The 14,908-nt window shown below is 37.8% G+C and overlaps 1 protein-coding gene and 1 pseudogene across 2 annotated transcripts; both read left to right on the forward strand.

Annotated features, from left to right (window-relative positions):
- On the forward strand, positions 4,314-9,316 carry LOC18766187 (TMV resistance protein N). 2 transcript variants are annotated; one of them, XM_020553864.1, is made up of 6 exons: positions 4,315-5,171; positions 5,306-6,425; positions 6,543-6,818; positions 6,914-7,840; positions 7,913-8,606; positions 9,027-9,316. In XM_020553864.1, exons 1-6 carry the CDS (start codon positions 4,672-4,674, stop codon positions 9,071-9,073), a joined length of 3,564 nt encoding a protein of 1,187 aa, XP_020409453.1. In that variant the 5' UTR covers positions 4,315-4,671; the 3' UTR covers positions 9,074-9,316. The 2 variants fall into 2 exon arrangements, with proteins under 2 accessions (XP_020409452.1, XP_020409453.1); XM_020553863.1 differs by having other exon boundaries at positions 4,314-5,171; positions 6,914-8,606.
- On the forward strand, positions 9,817-10,822 carry LOC18767241 (annotated as a pseudogene).

Consider the following 14,908-nt stretch of genomic DNA (forward strand, 5'->3'; position numbering starts at 1 on the left):
AGTCTAGAAGGACTTCCGGAGATTAGAGCATAAGATCGCCTTCACAGTTTCCTGATGTAGCGGAAACGTGATCAGGGATAGTCTTGCTTCCTGAATGGATGATCAGAGATAGTCTTGCTTCTCAGGCATATTGAGTGCTCACTGATAAGAAAAATAAGTAGATATCGCATCACTAGGTATGGAGTAAACTGGATGTCTTATGCAAAGAAAATTTCGTTAGTAACACATTTATACACAAATACAATGAATAGATAGAACCGGTGAATTTCAAATTAACCATTGGAAAATTGCGAGATTCTCGGGATACTTTTGAAAAAGTAGCTCCGTGAAATCCGTAAAGCAAGATCGGCTTTGACGAAAATAATACTTGAAAACGCCGAAAGTGCCGACAGGCATTATTAGAGGCTACGTGAAGTTTTGGACTCTGGGAAAGAAAAAGATAATATGGGGATTCGAGAAGATATTGAAATCTTGAAGATATTGCCATATTTTCGTCTATAGATATTGCCTTTGCAAAACTTGATTGGAGCAATTGCGTTTCAACTTAACTTCCTTCATTTTCTGAAACTTTAGTTTTCCTAAGGCTTTCTTCGAAACCTTCTTAAAAATGGCTTCCTCTTCTTCCTGCCCAAATTATTTCAATTTAAATGATGCTCCCACAACAACTAGTGACGCCAAAGTTTGGCGTCCATCCTTTGTATCCCAAAATCGTCATCTCACAGTTAATGATTCTGTGATGATGAATGATGCTACTGCTGTCATAGTAGCTAGGAATTTCATTACTCCAATGGATGAAATGCTGTTAACAGGGAGGTCTGAGGAAGAGGCTATTGATGACTCAATGGCTTTTAGCATTCAGAGTGCTGCTTCTGTTTCTAACATGGCTGATCGTTTGCGTGCCAGAGCAAACGAGGTTGAGAGGCTAACAACTGAAAATTCGTCTCTTCAAAGAATGCTTTATGAGTCTCAACAGGAGGTTGAGAAACTTAAAGGAGAGAATAATTCCTTGTTGAAACTGGTGAGTTCGTACTCTGTTGATACACTGAGAAGGCTAGACATGCTGCAGGTCTCAAATGAAAGAATTTTGGGAGACCACGAGAAGCTCATGGCTAAGCTTAAGAGGCGCTGTCCTCTTCCTTCAGAGGCTTCCAGAACATAATGTAATTTTATAGATTTTACAGGGCCTGCACCTTCATTGCAGGTGGAAAAAATCTATCTGTTATATGCTCCTTTCCTATTATAATAATTGCGCATATTCTTAAACTTACACCTGTGGTTTTTACGTCTTTTCAAAATGACGGTTTGGAACCTTGTGCCTTATAGATTCAAATAACCACATCGACTCTCCCAAATTTCATATTTTAACGTATGAAATTTTTGGCATGGGCTAAACACAAACTCAGAATTTATTTGCCCTTTTCAAATGGACATGAAATATGAATTGAGTAAAAGCCACGATAATATCGCAATATAGTGGTGAAGAGCATTAACTACTATATACCCACAACTTCAAGTTCAGGATCTCTCATATATTTGGATCCATGGGCTTCCGGCCCAGATATAACAAAATATGTGGGGAGCCTCAATTCATTATTTGAGGTTTATATTAATATTATCCATTTCGCGGTGTATTCTTAACAATCGGAATTCACAAAATATATTTCTTCCTTGAGGTGTTGATTATAACAAAATCGAACTTTATTAAATTCATCATCTTCTTATGCCAAAGAAATATGTGGCATACCACAATTTGCAATAATACCTCAAGGGTTGTCCATTTAATTGTTGGAACTTCAGGTTCTCAACACTGTTAGATTTTGAACCTCAAGCCAAAATCACATATTCTTATGGTATGGACATTTTTACAATTTTCTGTACATATTTCTGGACTTCAAGCCCTTACATAATTGTCCATATCTTGAGGAACTTCTGGCATCTCATTTAATTGCTCATCCATGAGTTTAAGGAACTGCAGGTTCCCTTTTTGAATAGTGATGGTTTACCCAAAATGATTAATATTTATGTATACGTCACTATTCATATATCCGGTACTATTCATCAAGTCATGAATACGTATCTATTCATGTGTGCAGTACATTTGCCAGTACAGTTATCATCCATGTGTACGGCATTATGAACCAATACGGTACTGTTACATCATTAAGGAACCCCAGGTCCTTATTTACATGTCGGGGATCAAGGACCCTCAAGTCCAATCACATGTTTACAAATATAGTACCGGAGAGACTGCCAGCTCTCATATTAACATCATCATCAAGGATCTTCAAGTCCTGATGTAATTGTATGATGAGGATCAAGGAACTTCTGGTCCTGATCTGCATACTGTAAAAACTCATCATACAGCACAATTAATCCATGAAATAAATTGCTGGTAAATAAATTACTGGTATGGACGATAAACCCGCACCATACTTTAAATAAATGTAAATGTGCGGTAAAATAAATTCATAAATTAAATTGCTTGCTGTATGGACGTTAATCCCGCACCATACCTTAAATAAATTTAAATGTGCGGTAAATTAAATTCATAAAGTAAACATGCTTGTATGGGCACTAATTCTGCTCCATACTTTTAAATAAAAGTAAAGGCATGGGCGATAAACCCGCGCCACCCTTTTAAATAAATACTGTCGTATGGGTAATAAACCTACACCATACAGTAAATAATGTACAGTAAATTAATTTCATAAAGTAAATTTCATAAAGTATGAGGGTCAATTCCACATCATACTTTAAGTAAAAGTAAATTTGCGATAAAGTAAAGGTGCTTGTATGGGCACTAATTCTGCTCCATACATTTAAATAAAAGTAAAGGCGTGGACGATAAACCCGCACCACCCTTTTAAATAAATACTGTTGTATGGGTAATAAACCTACACCATACAGTAAATAAAATAAATATGGGGTTAAAACCACCACCGAATAAAATAAGAAAAATATTAGTATTAGTAACGGTCTCCCACTGATAATATGTTTAGTATTACCAAGGGTCCATTTTTGTTAGTGGTTAGTAATAGAAAAGTGAATAGATATAGCATATTATATTACCACATTTCAATATTAATATTACATATATATGTATATGAATATATGAATATATTTGTTTCGGTGGGTTCTTATCATGTTGGTGGAAAGCTAAAAGTGGCAATAAAGTTAAAAGTTGCAGAAACCTCTAGCAATATATATTATGTATATAATATAATATTATTATACTAATATATTAGTGGAAAGCTCTATATATCAGGTTGGCCTTTGCTTGTCCATCTCAACCACAAACACATGGCACAGATCTAATCACACCTACACCCGCCTCGGCTGGTCATAATTGTTAGATATTAGATTAATATTAAATAATTGAGATAGAGAAAACAGAGTGCTTATCTCATGGTCATCAAGGCATATCCCACATAGAGAGCGTCTCGTGCTGATAACGTGTTGTAAAATAACTGGGATATGTGCGAATATTGAGCTGCACGTAAAGTAGATGAGACACAGCATTTAACGAGGTTCGGCTATGCCTACGTCCTCGGAGAGCAGCAACAGTAACTTTTCACTATATAAAATAATATGGCTACAACTTTAGTGTTTACAACATGTGTGGCTCACTGAATTTTCTCTCTACGAGAATTTCTCTCTGCTCTCTCTTTCCTCTTTCTTCCTTCTCTTCCTCTTGTCTCTTTCCTTTTTCTCTCTTTCCTCTTTTCTCTTTTTCCTCTTCTTTGTTTCCTCTTCTCTCTTTCCTCTCTTCTCTCTTTCCTCTTCTTTGTTTCTTTCCGTTTTTTCTTTCTTCTCTTTGCAGGCAGGAGGATTGCCTATTTATAGGCATGATAAATGGCACCCGTGATGTTTCTATCCAATCATCTTCACTATTCACTATTCACCCGTGAATAAACTCATGCACTAAAGTCTACAAACAAATAGTAAGTGGGCTCCACTACTTTATACTTTACAACACAAGGTTATTTGACTTTTGTCTTAACCCAAAAGGGATTGACGAATGTTAATCAAACCCAGTTGGGCAAAGCTCATAATTTGCGTCTTGTTCTGAAGGCTCTTTTTAACTCTTTTACCAGAAGACCCCAAAGGAAGGTTGTTGTGGAATTGTAAAGAGAAAAAAAAGTCTTTAACTAACCAATGAACAAACCAATGAAAACAGGATGTGATAAAAGGAATTAAAGTTAGTGCTAGACTTTAATCTTAACAAAGTCTTCTCTGATGTATACTTCCCCTACTGCTTGAGTTTAACATATTATTTATTTAAGGACGGTGAGTTGTGATTAAGGAAATTTAAAATTATTTAAATCAATATGCTAAACGACACTAACAAAAAATTAATCAAACTTATCAAATCATCAGCCTTTCAAATAAACAAAAGAATGTCATGGCACCATTTTCTCCAACTCCAACTACTTCCTCTGTCTTTTTCTTTAATTATCATCTTCTTTTGCATTAGTTAATGACAAAGGCATCTTTTCCTCGCAACACACCATGATGAAACATTGCTGAAGTCTTTGTCTTTGCCTCCCTGAAACCTCTCTGTGTTGATTTTTCTTTTCCATATTTCAATTGGTGCCATTGAATTACCATCTTTCTAATCATTCTAGTTCCGCGATCCGGTGCTGAGAAAAGATTCCTTGGAACCACTTTCCAATGGCATTGAGCAGCCAAAGGGCCTTCACTTCTGCTACTGCAGTTTGTCCATGGAAATACCAAGTGTTTTTGAGTTTCAGGGGTGAAGACACTCGCAGGGGTTTTACTGACTATCTATATAGACAGTTGGACTGGCGAGGAATTAGAACTTTCAGGGATGATCCAGATCTTGAAAGAGGGACAGATATCAATCCGGAGCTCCTCACTGCGATTGAACAATCAAGGTTTGCAATCATAGTTCTTTCAACAAACTATGCTACTTCAAGTTGGTGTTTGCGTGAACTAACCCATATTGTTCAGTCCATGAAAGAGAAGGAGAGAATTTTCCCAATCTTTTATGATGTGGATCCCTCTGATGTACGACATCAACGGGGGAGTTATGGGGCAGCTCTCGTTATCCATGAAAGGAATTGTGGGGAGGAGAGAGAGGAGGTGCTTGAGTGGAGAAATGCTTTGAAAAAAGTTGCTAATCTCGCTGGGTGGAATTCAAAGGATTATAGGTAAGCATGAAGCAACAACTGACACATAGCTAATAAGACCAATTCTTGAATATTGCATTTCAGTTTTGCCATGCACTTTTATATACGATATATTCATATAACCTCATCTAATGATTTTTTTTTCCTACTTCTAGGTATGATACAGAGCTTATCACAAAAATTGTTGATGCAGTGTGGGATAAAGTGCATCCCACATTTTCATTGTTAGATTCCACAGAGATATTAGTCGGACTTGATACTAAACTAAAGGAAATAGATATGCATTTAGATACAAGCGCAAATGATGTGCGCTTTGTGGGGATATGGGGGATGGGCGGAATGGGTAAGACAACCCTAGCTAGATTAGTTTATGAGAGAATTTCTCATAGTTTTGAAGGTAGCAGCTTTCTTGCGAATGTCAGAGAGGTTTGTGCAAGTGCAAGTGCAACACATGGTCTAGTTCCTTTACAGAAACAGCTTCTTTCCGATATTTTGAGGAAAGAAAATATACAAGTTTATAATGCTCATATTGGATTTACTATGATAAAGAGGTGTCTGTATAATAAAAAGGTTCTTCTCATTCTTGATGATGTAGATCAATCAAACCAACTGGAAATGTTGATCAGAGAAAAAGACTGCTTTGGTTTAGGAAGTAGAATCATCATTACAACTAGAGATGAACGCTTGTTAGTCGAACATGGGATTGAGAAGATATACGAGGTCATGCCATTAACCCAAGATGAAGCTGTTTATCTCTTTAGTATGAAGGCCTTTAGAAAAGATGACCTTGAAGAAGATTATCTGGAACTGTCTAAAAATTTCATAAACTATGCACGAGGTCTTCCATTAGCTCTTAAAACTTTGGGGTCTTTTTTGTACAAAAGAAGTCGAGATGAATGGATGAGTGCACTAGATAAACTGAAGCAAGCTCCTGACAGAGAAATTTTTCAAATTTTGAAAATAAGCTATGATGGACTAGAGGAAATGCAGAAGCAAATTTTTCTTGATGTTGCATGTTTCCATAAGTCTTATCTCAAGGAAGAAGTGATTGAAATACTAGACAATTGTGGTTTTGTTGGCACTCGTATTGTGATACATGTTCTTATTGAGAAATCTCTCTTGTCTATTTCAGTTTTAGACAATTGTGTGTATATGCATGATTTGATACAAGAAATGGCATGGGAGATTGTTCGTCAAGAGTCTTTTGATAAGCCAGGTGGTCGCAGTCGCTTGTGGCTTCACAATGACATCGATCATGTACTCACGAACAATACGGTAAGAAGTTGCACAAAATAAAATACCAAGGCCTTGGATAACGTACTATAATTCCATTAAACATGATAAGAGAGACTTGATTATGACATTAACTTTTCTTTTATTCCTATTTACAAGGGAACGGAAGCCATTGAAGGCATAGTCCTACGCTTGCATGAATTTGAAGCGGCACACTGGAATCCTGAAGCATTCACTAAGATGTGTAAACTAAGGTTGCTCAAGATTAATAATTTGCGCCTTTCTTTGGGCCCAAAGTATCTTCCCAATTCCTTAAGGATTCTGGAGTGGAGTTGGTATCCCTCCAAATATCTGCCACCAAGTTTTCAACCTGTTGAGCTTGCTGAACTTCGTATGCAGCATAGCAAAATTGATCACCTTTGGAATGGAATAAAGGTAAGACTTTGCAAGCTATTTCTTTTCAATCTCAATAAATTGTACGGTTCTTGGAAGTTAATTAATTTAATCTACCATTTTCATGTTTTGTACAGTACATGGTGAAGTTGAAATGTATTGATCTTAGTTACTCCGAGAACTTGACAAGGACCCCAGATTTCACAGGTACTCAGAATCTTGAGAGGCTGATTTTTGAAGGTTGTACTAATCTTGTTAAGATTCATCCATCCATTGCCTCTCTAAAAAGACTAAGAGTTTTGAATTTTAAAAACTGTAAAAGCATTAAGAATCTTCCAAGTGAAGTAGAACTGGAATCTCTTGAAACATTTGATCTTTCTGGGTGCTCAAAATTGAAAAAGATTCCAGAATTTGTGGGAGAAATGAAGAATTTTTCAAAGCTTTCTTTAAGCTTCACTGCTGTTGAGCAAATGCCTTCATCAAATATACATTCCATGGCGAGTTTGAAGGAGCTTGATATGAGTGGAATTTCTATGAGAGATCCCTCATCTTCCCTGGTTCCAATGAAAAATATCGAACTGCCTAGATCATGGCATTCTTTCTTCAGTTTTGGCTTACTTCCAAGAAAGAATCCCCACCCTGTGAGTCTGGTGTTAGCTTCCTTAAAAGATTTACGCTTTTTGAAGCGTCTAAATCTGAAGGATTGCAATCTTTGTGAAGGAGCAATACCTGAAGATATTGGTTTATTGTCCTCTTTAAAAGAATTAAATCTTGATGGAAACCATTTTGTTAGCCTTCCTGCAAGCATCAGTGGGCTTTCTAAACTTGAGACGTTCACATTGATGAATTGCAAAAGGCTTCAAAAATTGCCAAGCCTTCCATCAACCGGACGAAATTTTTTTTCTTTAAAGACGGGTAATTGTACTTCCTTAAAAGTATTCCCAGATCCAACACCGACGTGCGGTGGAAGTACCATTTTGATTGATTTTTTCAACTGCTTCAGTTTGGTTGATCATCAAGGTTCCAGTTCCATAATATATTTAATGCTGAAGAAATTCCTTCAGGTACTTCCCTCTGTCCCTCCTTCCCTCCTTAGTTGTGTACGTAGTACTATTTATATCCTTCCTTTGGTGCAGGAAATTCCTCGTTCATGGAAAAACTTCAGAATTGTAATTCCTGGAAGTGAAATTCCTGAGTGGTTCAGTAATCAAAGTGTGGGAGACTCAGTAATTGAGACGCTACCTTCGGATTCTAATAGCAAGTGGGTGGGGTTTGCTTTTTGTGCTCTATTTGTACCTGTTGAAGAAATTTCAGCTACGGGACATGGACGCATCCTTTTCAAGATGACTGAGTACGGGAGTTTTTTTATTGATGTAGTCAATGATGTAGCGTCCGATCACCTTTGGTTGATCCTCCTGTCTAGGGAAAGTTCCTTTGATAAGGAACCAACCGGGAGACCTGAGACCTATTGGTGGAATGAATGCTATGATCGTAAGATTCGGTTTCATTTCAAAGTCAAAGCATCTGCATCTTATCCAGGAGAGAAGACGTTGGTGAAGGTGAAGAAGTGTGGAGTCCGCATACTGTACGAACAAGATGCTGAAGAGCTCAACCGAACAATGAAACAATATTCCAACAGAAAGAATTCTTTTTATGAGGACGTTACAGATTGTGATTTTGACAAATCAGACAAGGTACAAGGTGCCATCACTAAGCGAACACGTGAGCAGTACTGTATTGAGACAGGACCAAGCGGTATTGTTACCCTTGGCAAAGAATCACTCTGCAAAAGAATGAAACTGTCCACTGCCTCAAAGGAAGAGTTGAAAGGTTGGTATTGCTAACTCTTCCCATATTATCATATAACATTTTGTTTGAAATCGAAAAAGTACTCTCTACATCCCCAAACAAATTTTTTGTTTTTTTTTGTATGCGAACATTTTAGCATATGATTCACTCTCTTTGTTACTTTATATATATTTCTAATTCATTCACGTCATTAGTTCACTTTCCCATTATCTTATACATAGTTAACTAGAACAATTCATGAATTTGTTATAGATTTGGTAGATTTTCCAAAAATTCATTGTTTCGCTTCCATTTTATCCTACTAGGTTATATTTAAATTCAATTGAAATGCATATATGCAGGATGTGTTGTACTAGTGTAGTCTTGTAAATTTTGTTTTGTTGCACCAATCACTCTGGAAGCAGAACAAGTTTTGACAGTCTTTCTACTTCTTATAATCAGATTCAAATTTAGTTGGGAGCAGAGAGTTCCATCATCCGGAAGCCTAATCGCGCATTTTACCGACTGAAACATTTAAACATGGTTGGGGGACATCTATTTATGCTTAAATGGTTTGTTTCTTAGTTTAAATTCCACATGTGCTGTATAAATTTAGTAGGTTAATTAGCGAAGCTCTATTTGAGAGATTCACATTAACTAGGGCGTGGACAAGTCAATCAACTCCAAAATGACCTGTGCTGTAATTCCACTACTACATATTTCCTTATGCTAAAAGCTTTATTTTATTATTATTATTTTTTTTTCAAGCATCTGTCATAACCCTTTCAAATGACTCATCAAATGTTACATTCATCCAAATAGTGACTTAATGAAATTCAAAAATAGTTTCTCAAATTTAATTTTGCTTCCAAACTAATTAATGGTGTCATGAACTTGAGCTTAATATCATCAACTGACCTTATTTGCATACATATTCAAAAAAATTGTGTTTAAATTTTTATTTTTATTTTTTGATATAAGCATATGGAGAGAAGAGGAATTGAACGTAGAACCTTGGATGCACAGATTAATGCTCTTAAATAAGACAAAATGGTCAACAAGACCTAGCTCAATGAAAAAGATCTTGACTTTGCTGATCAATTATCTCAATTTTGAACTCTCATGACACATTCACAGTATGTGTGTACGAAAACCCTCCACCTCCAATATAGCTTGAATAGTAAAAAGACAAAATTATATAACGATGCTTCTTGAAACTTATTCTCAACCAGTGGATTTAAATTGGCCAAAATTGTGGTCGTACTTGGACTATCCACGTTTGTTTCGATGCTGGTAAAAGGAAGAAAGGTTTCTAGGCGGGGAGAGACCGTGGCGGCGAACTACGCGTTCGGGCCGCTCGAAGATGACGTAATCATCAAGCACAGACTTCTCACTCGAAACCACAACCACAAGAGGCGAACCCCCATTGAAGAAGCTCCAGAAGAAGTTCACATCCCTGTTCGTCGAGCTCGACAAGAACGAGGACAACTATGGCGACTGCGACAAGCTGGCCAAAGCTTTCCTCCAAGAGCTCAGCACATTCGAGATTCCGCTCCTCAAGAGCAAAGCGGTTGTGGATGCAAATCTCAGAGAGAAGCACAATTTCGACGAGTTGAGGGAGGAGATAAATCGGCAGATAGTGCAAGCGCAGACCGACATTGAATTACTGAAGAAGCAGCTTGAGGAGAGTAAAATCGAAAGAAGGCATAAGGAGGAGTGTGAGGCGATCAGGAAAATGATCGCTACACAACCGCCTCGGTCCGAAACGCTCAAAATCATATCCGATTTGGAGAAAGAGATCGTCGCTTTGGACGCTGAGAACACGGCAAGTTCGAGGATGCTGGAGCTCCGAAAGAAGCAGTTTGCTCTGCTTTTGCATGTGGTATGCAGCTCTGTTAAATTCGCCAATTTTCGATTATGTTGCCTGCGTTAAGCAGTAGAACCCTTTTGAAACTAGATTTAATTTTCGTTGTATTTGATGTTTTTGCAGGTGGATGAGTTGCAGAACACCATAGAGGAAGAGCAGAAGAGTTTGATTGAGGAGAAAGAGCACAAACACGGAATCCGTGCATGTTGATTAGAGTATGTAATGCATCTCTTGGTTTTGCAGTTGTAAGATTGTGTTTTTCATGAATGGGTTTCTATCTATCTTGAATCTTGATTTATAGAAACGGGAATGTAGAGTGGTGCTCTACAGTTGGAATATGTCAGCGATATTTTGAAATTCTTAATTTTGTGCAACTTGTAGATTTTCTTGCATACTGCTTCACCAAGTTCACATGATGGGTAGAACTTTGCCAGAACTTCGTTCTGGATCAATTTCAATTGAAATTTTTAATTGTCTAAACGTAATGCTTGTGTGTACATTGCATTTGAGTGTAATATTACAGTTTGCATCCAGATAAATATTGAGAAGTTGGAAATGCATACTTATTTTGGGTAGTGTCAAATAAACTCTTGTGCTTTTCCTTTTCCGTGTACAATGGCTACTGTTGCTTTACTCAAGTTGTTGATGTGTAACCCTTTGAGCAGAGCTAAAATCCCTTTTGCCGCCTAATCTCATTTCATTCAAATGTTTCTGTTTTTAGTTTTAAAACTTTTTCGATTTTTCTGCTGTGTAAAATAAGAACCATTGGATTAGAGTCCAAGTGGCTTCTTAAGTGAGGTGTTAGATTGAGACAAGTGTAATCATCTTATAGGATGATAGTTCAATGGCTAGGATTGAGTTTGGTATTGAGGCAGTTAGAGAAGAATCTCTCTTCTCTCTCCTCAACGGTTATATTTCCTGTTTGGCTTGTAATGAAAAGTAGCAGATTTCATTCCTTCATTTTTTTTTCAGTTCTTTCACAGAGAGCAACGTTCTCTCATTTCTCTCCCAAACACATCCAAAAACTATGAATTCTATCATGGCCTCAGAGCCAGGTTCGATTGTTTGAGCTGGGCGTGATCTGTGAACAGAAAATCGAGCTCGATCTGAGCTATCGTTGAGCTGATTTGGAAATCGAAGTAGCGAGCTCTTGCATCAAAGTGTCTCATATGGCAGGATCTGGAGCAGCTGAGCTTCGAACACCAGTTTTCAATGGAGAAAACTACGAATTCTGGAGTATTCGAATGAAGACTATTCTGAAATCGAATGGTTTGTGGGATCTGGTCGAGAATGGGCTAAATGACTCAGACATGAAGAAGGAAAAAGAGGAGGCTGCTGATACTGAGAAGTCCATGGTGGCTCAGATTCTGATGAAGGATGCTCGTGCACTTGGATTAATTCAAAGTGCAGTTTCAGATCAGCTATTTCCAAGGATTGTGAATGAGGAGACCTCGAAGGGAGCTTGGGATATTCTGAAATTGGAATTCAGAGGAGATAAACAGGTACGAAATGTTAAATTGCAAGGGTTGCGTAGGGAATTTGAATATACTCGCATGAAGGATAGTGAATCTCTATCTATCTATCTGGTTAGATTGTTTAATATGATGAATCAAATGAAGAGTTATGGTGAGGAGTTATCTAGGGAGAGAATTGTGCAGAAGCTATTGTTTAGTCTGCCTAAGTCCTATGATTCTATATGCTCTGTGATAGAGCACTCTAAGGATCTTGAAACTCTGGAAGTTCAAGAAGTGGTTGCCTCCTTGAAGAGCTTTGAGCTCAGATTGGATAGGCACACTGAGAATTCTTCAGAAAGAGCTTTTGCTAGTCTGAATGTAAAAGAAAAGAAGCCTAAGAATGAGAGTTTTTCTGAAAATCAGAGTTTTCAGAAAAGTGCTCCTGGAAATCAAAGCTTTCAAAAACATTGGAAGCCTAATGATGGTAACATAGCAGCTTGTAAGCATTGTGACAAGTTACATTATGGCAAGTGCTGGTATGAAGGCAAGCCTAAATGTCATGGATGTGGAAAATTTGGACATATGGTCCGAGATTGCAATGGAAATAGGAATGCACATAGGGTGAATTATGCAAATGAGATGGAAGAAACTGGTACACTATTCTATGTCTGTAATGCTGCAACAGATGTAAAGGTTAATCACTCTTGGTACATAGACAGTGGGTGTAGTAATCACATGACAGGAGATGAGGGACTTTTAGTAAATGTTCAAAGGGATTTGACTTCTAAGGTGAAGATGGGGACTGGAGAAGTAGTTTCAGTTACTGGAAAAGGAACTTTGGTGATAAAAACCAAGTTTGGTAAGAAGCACATTCATGAAGTAATGCTTGTACCTGGTCTTGAAGAAAATTTGCTCAGTGTTGGGCAAATGATGGCACATGGCTACCATCTTGTGTTTGGAGAGAATATGGTGAGAATCTATGATGATCAGTCACTGGAAAATCTGATTGTGAAGGTGCAAATGACAAACAACAGATGCTTTCCATTGACAATGATGCCTGCCAGTGAGTTGGTTCTAAAAGCAAGTGTCACACATTGCTTGCAGACATGGCATAAGAGACTTGGGCATTTAAATGAAAGAAGTATGAAGCTGCTTGAAAATCAAGGGATGGTTCATGGATTACCTCACTTAGAACAAATGTCAGTGGTGTGTGATGGATGTATGCAAGGAAAGCAGCATAGGGATTCATTCCCTTTGGAATCCACTTGGAGAGCTTCTAATCCCTTGGAATTGGTTCACACAGACATTTGTGGACCAATGAAAACAGAATCCCTCTCTGGAAACAGATATTTTCTCCTATTTACAGATGATCACACTAGGATGTCTTGGGTGTATTTCATTAGAAACAAATCAAGTGCATTGGAGTGTTTCATGAAATTCAAAGCTATGACTGAGCTGCAAAGTGGGTTCAAGATAAAGAGTTTGAGAAGTGATAGGGGTGGAGAATTCTTGTCAGGAGAGTTTAACAGTTTCTGTGAAGAATCTGGCATTCAAAGGCAATTAACAGTGGCTTACTCCCCTCAGCAGAATGGAGTAGCTGAGAGGAAGAATAGAACAATGGTTGAAATGGCTAAGTCAATGCTGCATGAGAAAGGTATCCCTTATGAGTTTTGGGCAGAGGCTATCAATACTGCAGTCTATTTGCTGAATAGATGTCCTACCAAGGCTCTCAATAAGATAACACCATTTGAGGCTTATACTGGCAGAAAACCAGGGGTTGCACATTTAAAGATATTTGGATCCCCTTGTCATGTGCTTATTCCTTCAGCATTGAGGCATAAGCTTGAAGAAAACAGTCACAAGTGTATTTTTGTAGGCTATGGTCTTTGTGAAAAGGGATATAGACTGTTTGATCCAAGAAATAGGAAGATTATTCTGTCAAGGGATGTGAAATTTGATGAAGAAAGCTTATGGAAATGGGAGAATGCTAGAGAAGGAGAAATGACTGTGCTTGTGCCTACTGGAAATCAAGACTATGCTCTAAATCCAGATTTGAATGCACCACTGCAAATACATGAAGAAGTCATAGCTCCAGAAGAACCAAGTCAAAGCTTGGAGACACAAACACAAGCAGATGGAGATCCTACCCTGCAGGATGAGAGCATTGAAGGAAGTTCTCAAGCTATTGATCATACACCAAAGAAATGGAAAAGCATTAATGACATTATGGCTTAGTGTAATATGTGCATTATGGAGCCTGAGAATTTTGAAGAGGCTGATCTAGATGAGTCATGGAGAAGGGCAATGGAAGCTGAGTTAGAAATGATTGAGAAGAATAACACTTGGCAGCTTGTGGAAAGACCTTTTAACAAACCTGTCATTGGTGTCAAATGGATCTATAAGACCAAGCTTAATCTAGATGGCACTGTACAGAAGAATAAGGCTCGATTAGTAGCTAAGGGCTACTCACAAAAACCTGGAATCGATTACAATGAGACTTTTGCCCCAGTAGCAAGGCTAGATACCATTAGGACTTTGATAGCTCTGGCTGCACAGAAGGAATGGCATTTATACCAACTGGATGTCAAGTCTGCATTTCTGAATGGAGTTCTAAAAGAAGAAGTATATGTGGAGCAGCCACAGGGTTTTGAGAAAAAGAATGAAGAAATCAAAGTGTATAAGCTGAACAAGGCCTTGTATGGATTAAAACAAGCCCCAAGGGCATGGTATGATGAGATAGATTCCTACTTCAACAAGGCAGGATTTAAGAAAAGTCCAAGTGAAGCTACACTTTACATTAAAACTGATGAAGGCTCAGGTATTCTCATTGTTTCTCTCTATGTGGATGATATTGTTTATACTGGAAGTTGTGTAAAAATGCTTGAAGAGTTCAAAAATGACATGATGAGGCATTATGAGATGACTGATCTCGGGCTACTCTATCATTTTCTTGGCATGGGAGTTGTGCAGACTGAGAAATACATATTTCTCCATCAGAAGAAGTATGCAATGAAAGTAGTTGA

The sequence above is a fragment of the Prunus persica genome, chromosome G8 (genome assembly GCF_000346465.2).
Source record: "Prunus persica cultivar Lovell chromosome G8, Prunus_persica_NCBIv2, whole genome shotgun sequence".
Classification (NCBI taxonomy): Eukaryota; Viridiplantae; Streptophyta; class Magnoliopsida; order Rosales; family Rosaceae; genus Prunus; species Prunus persica.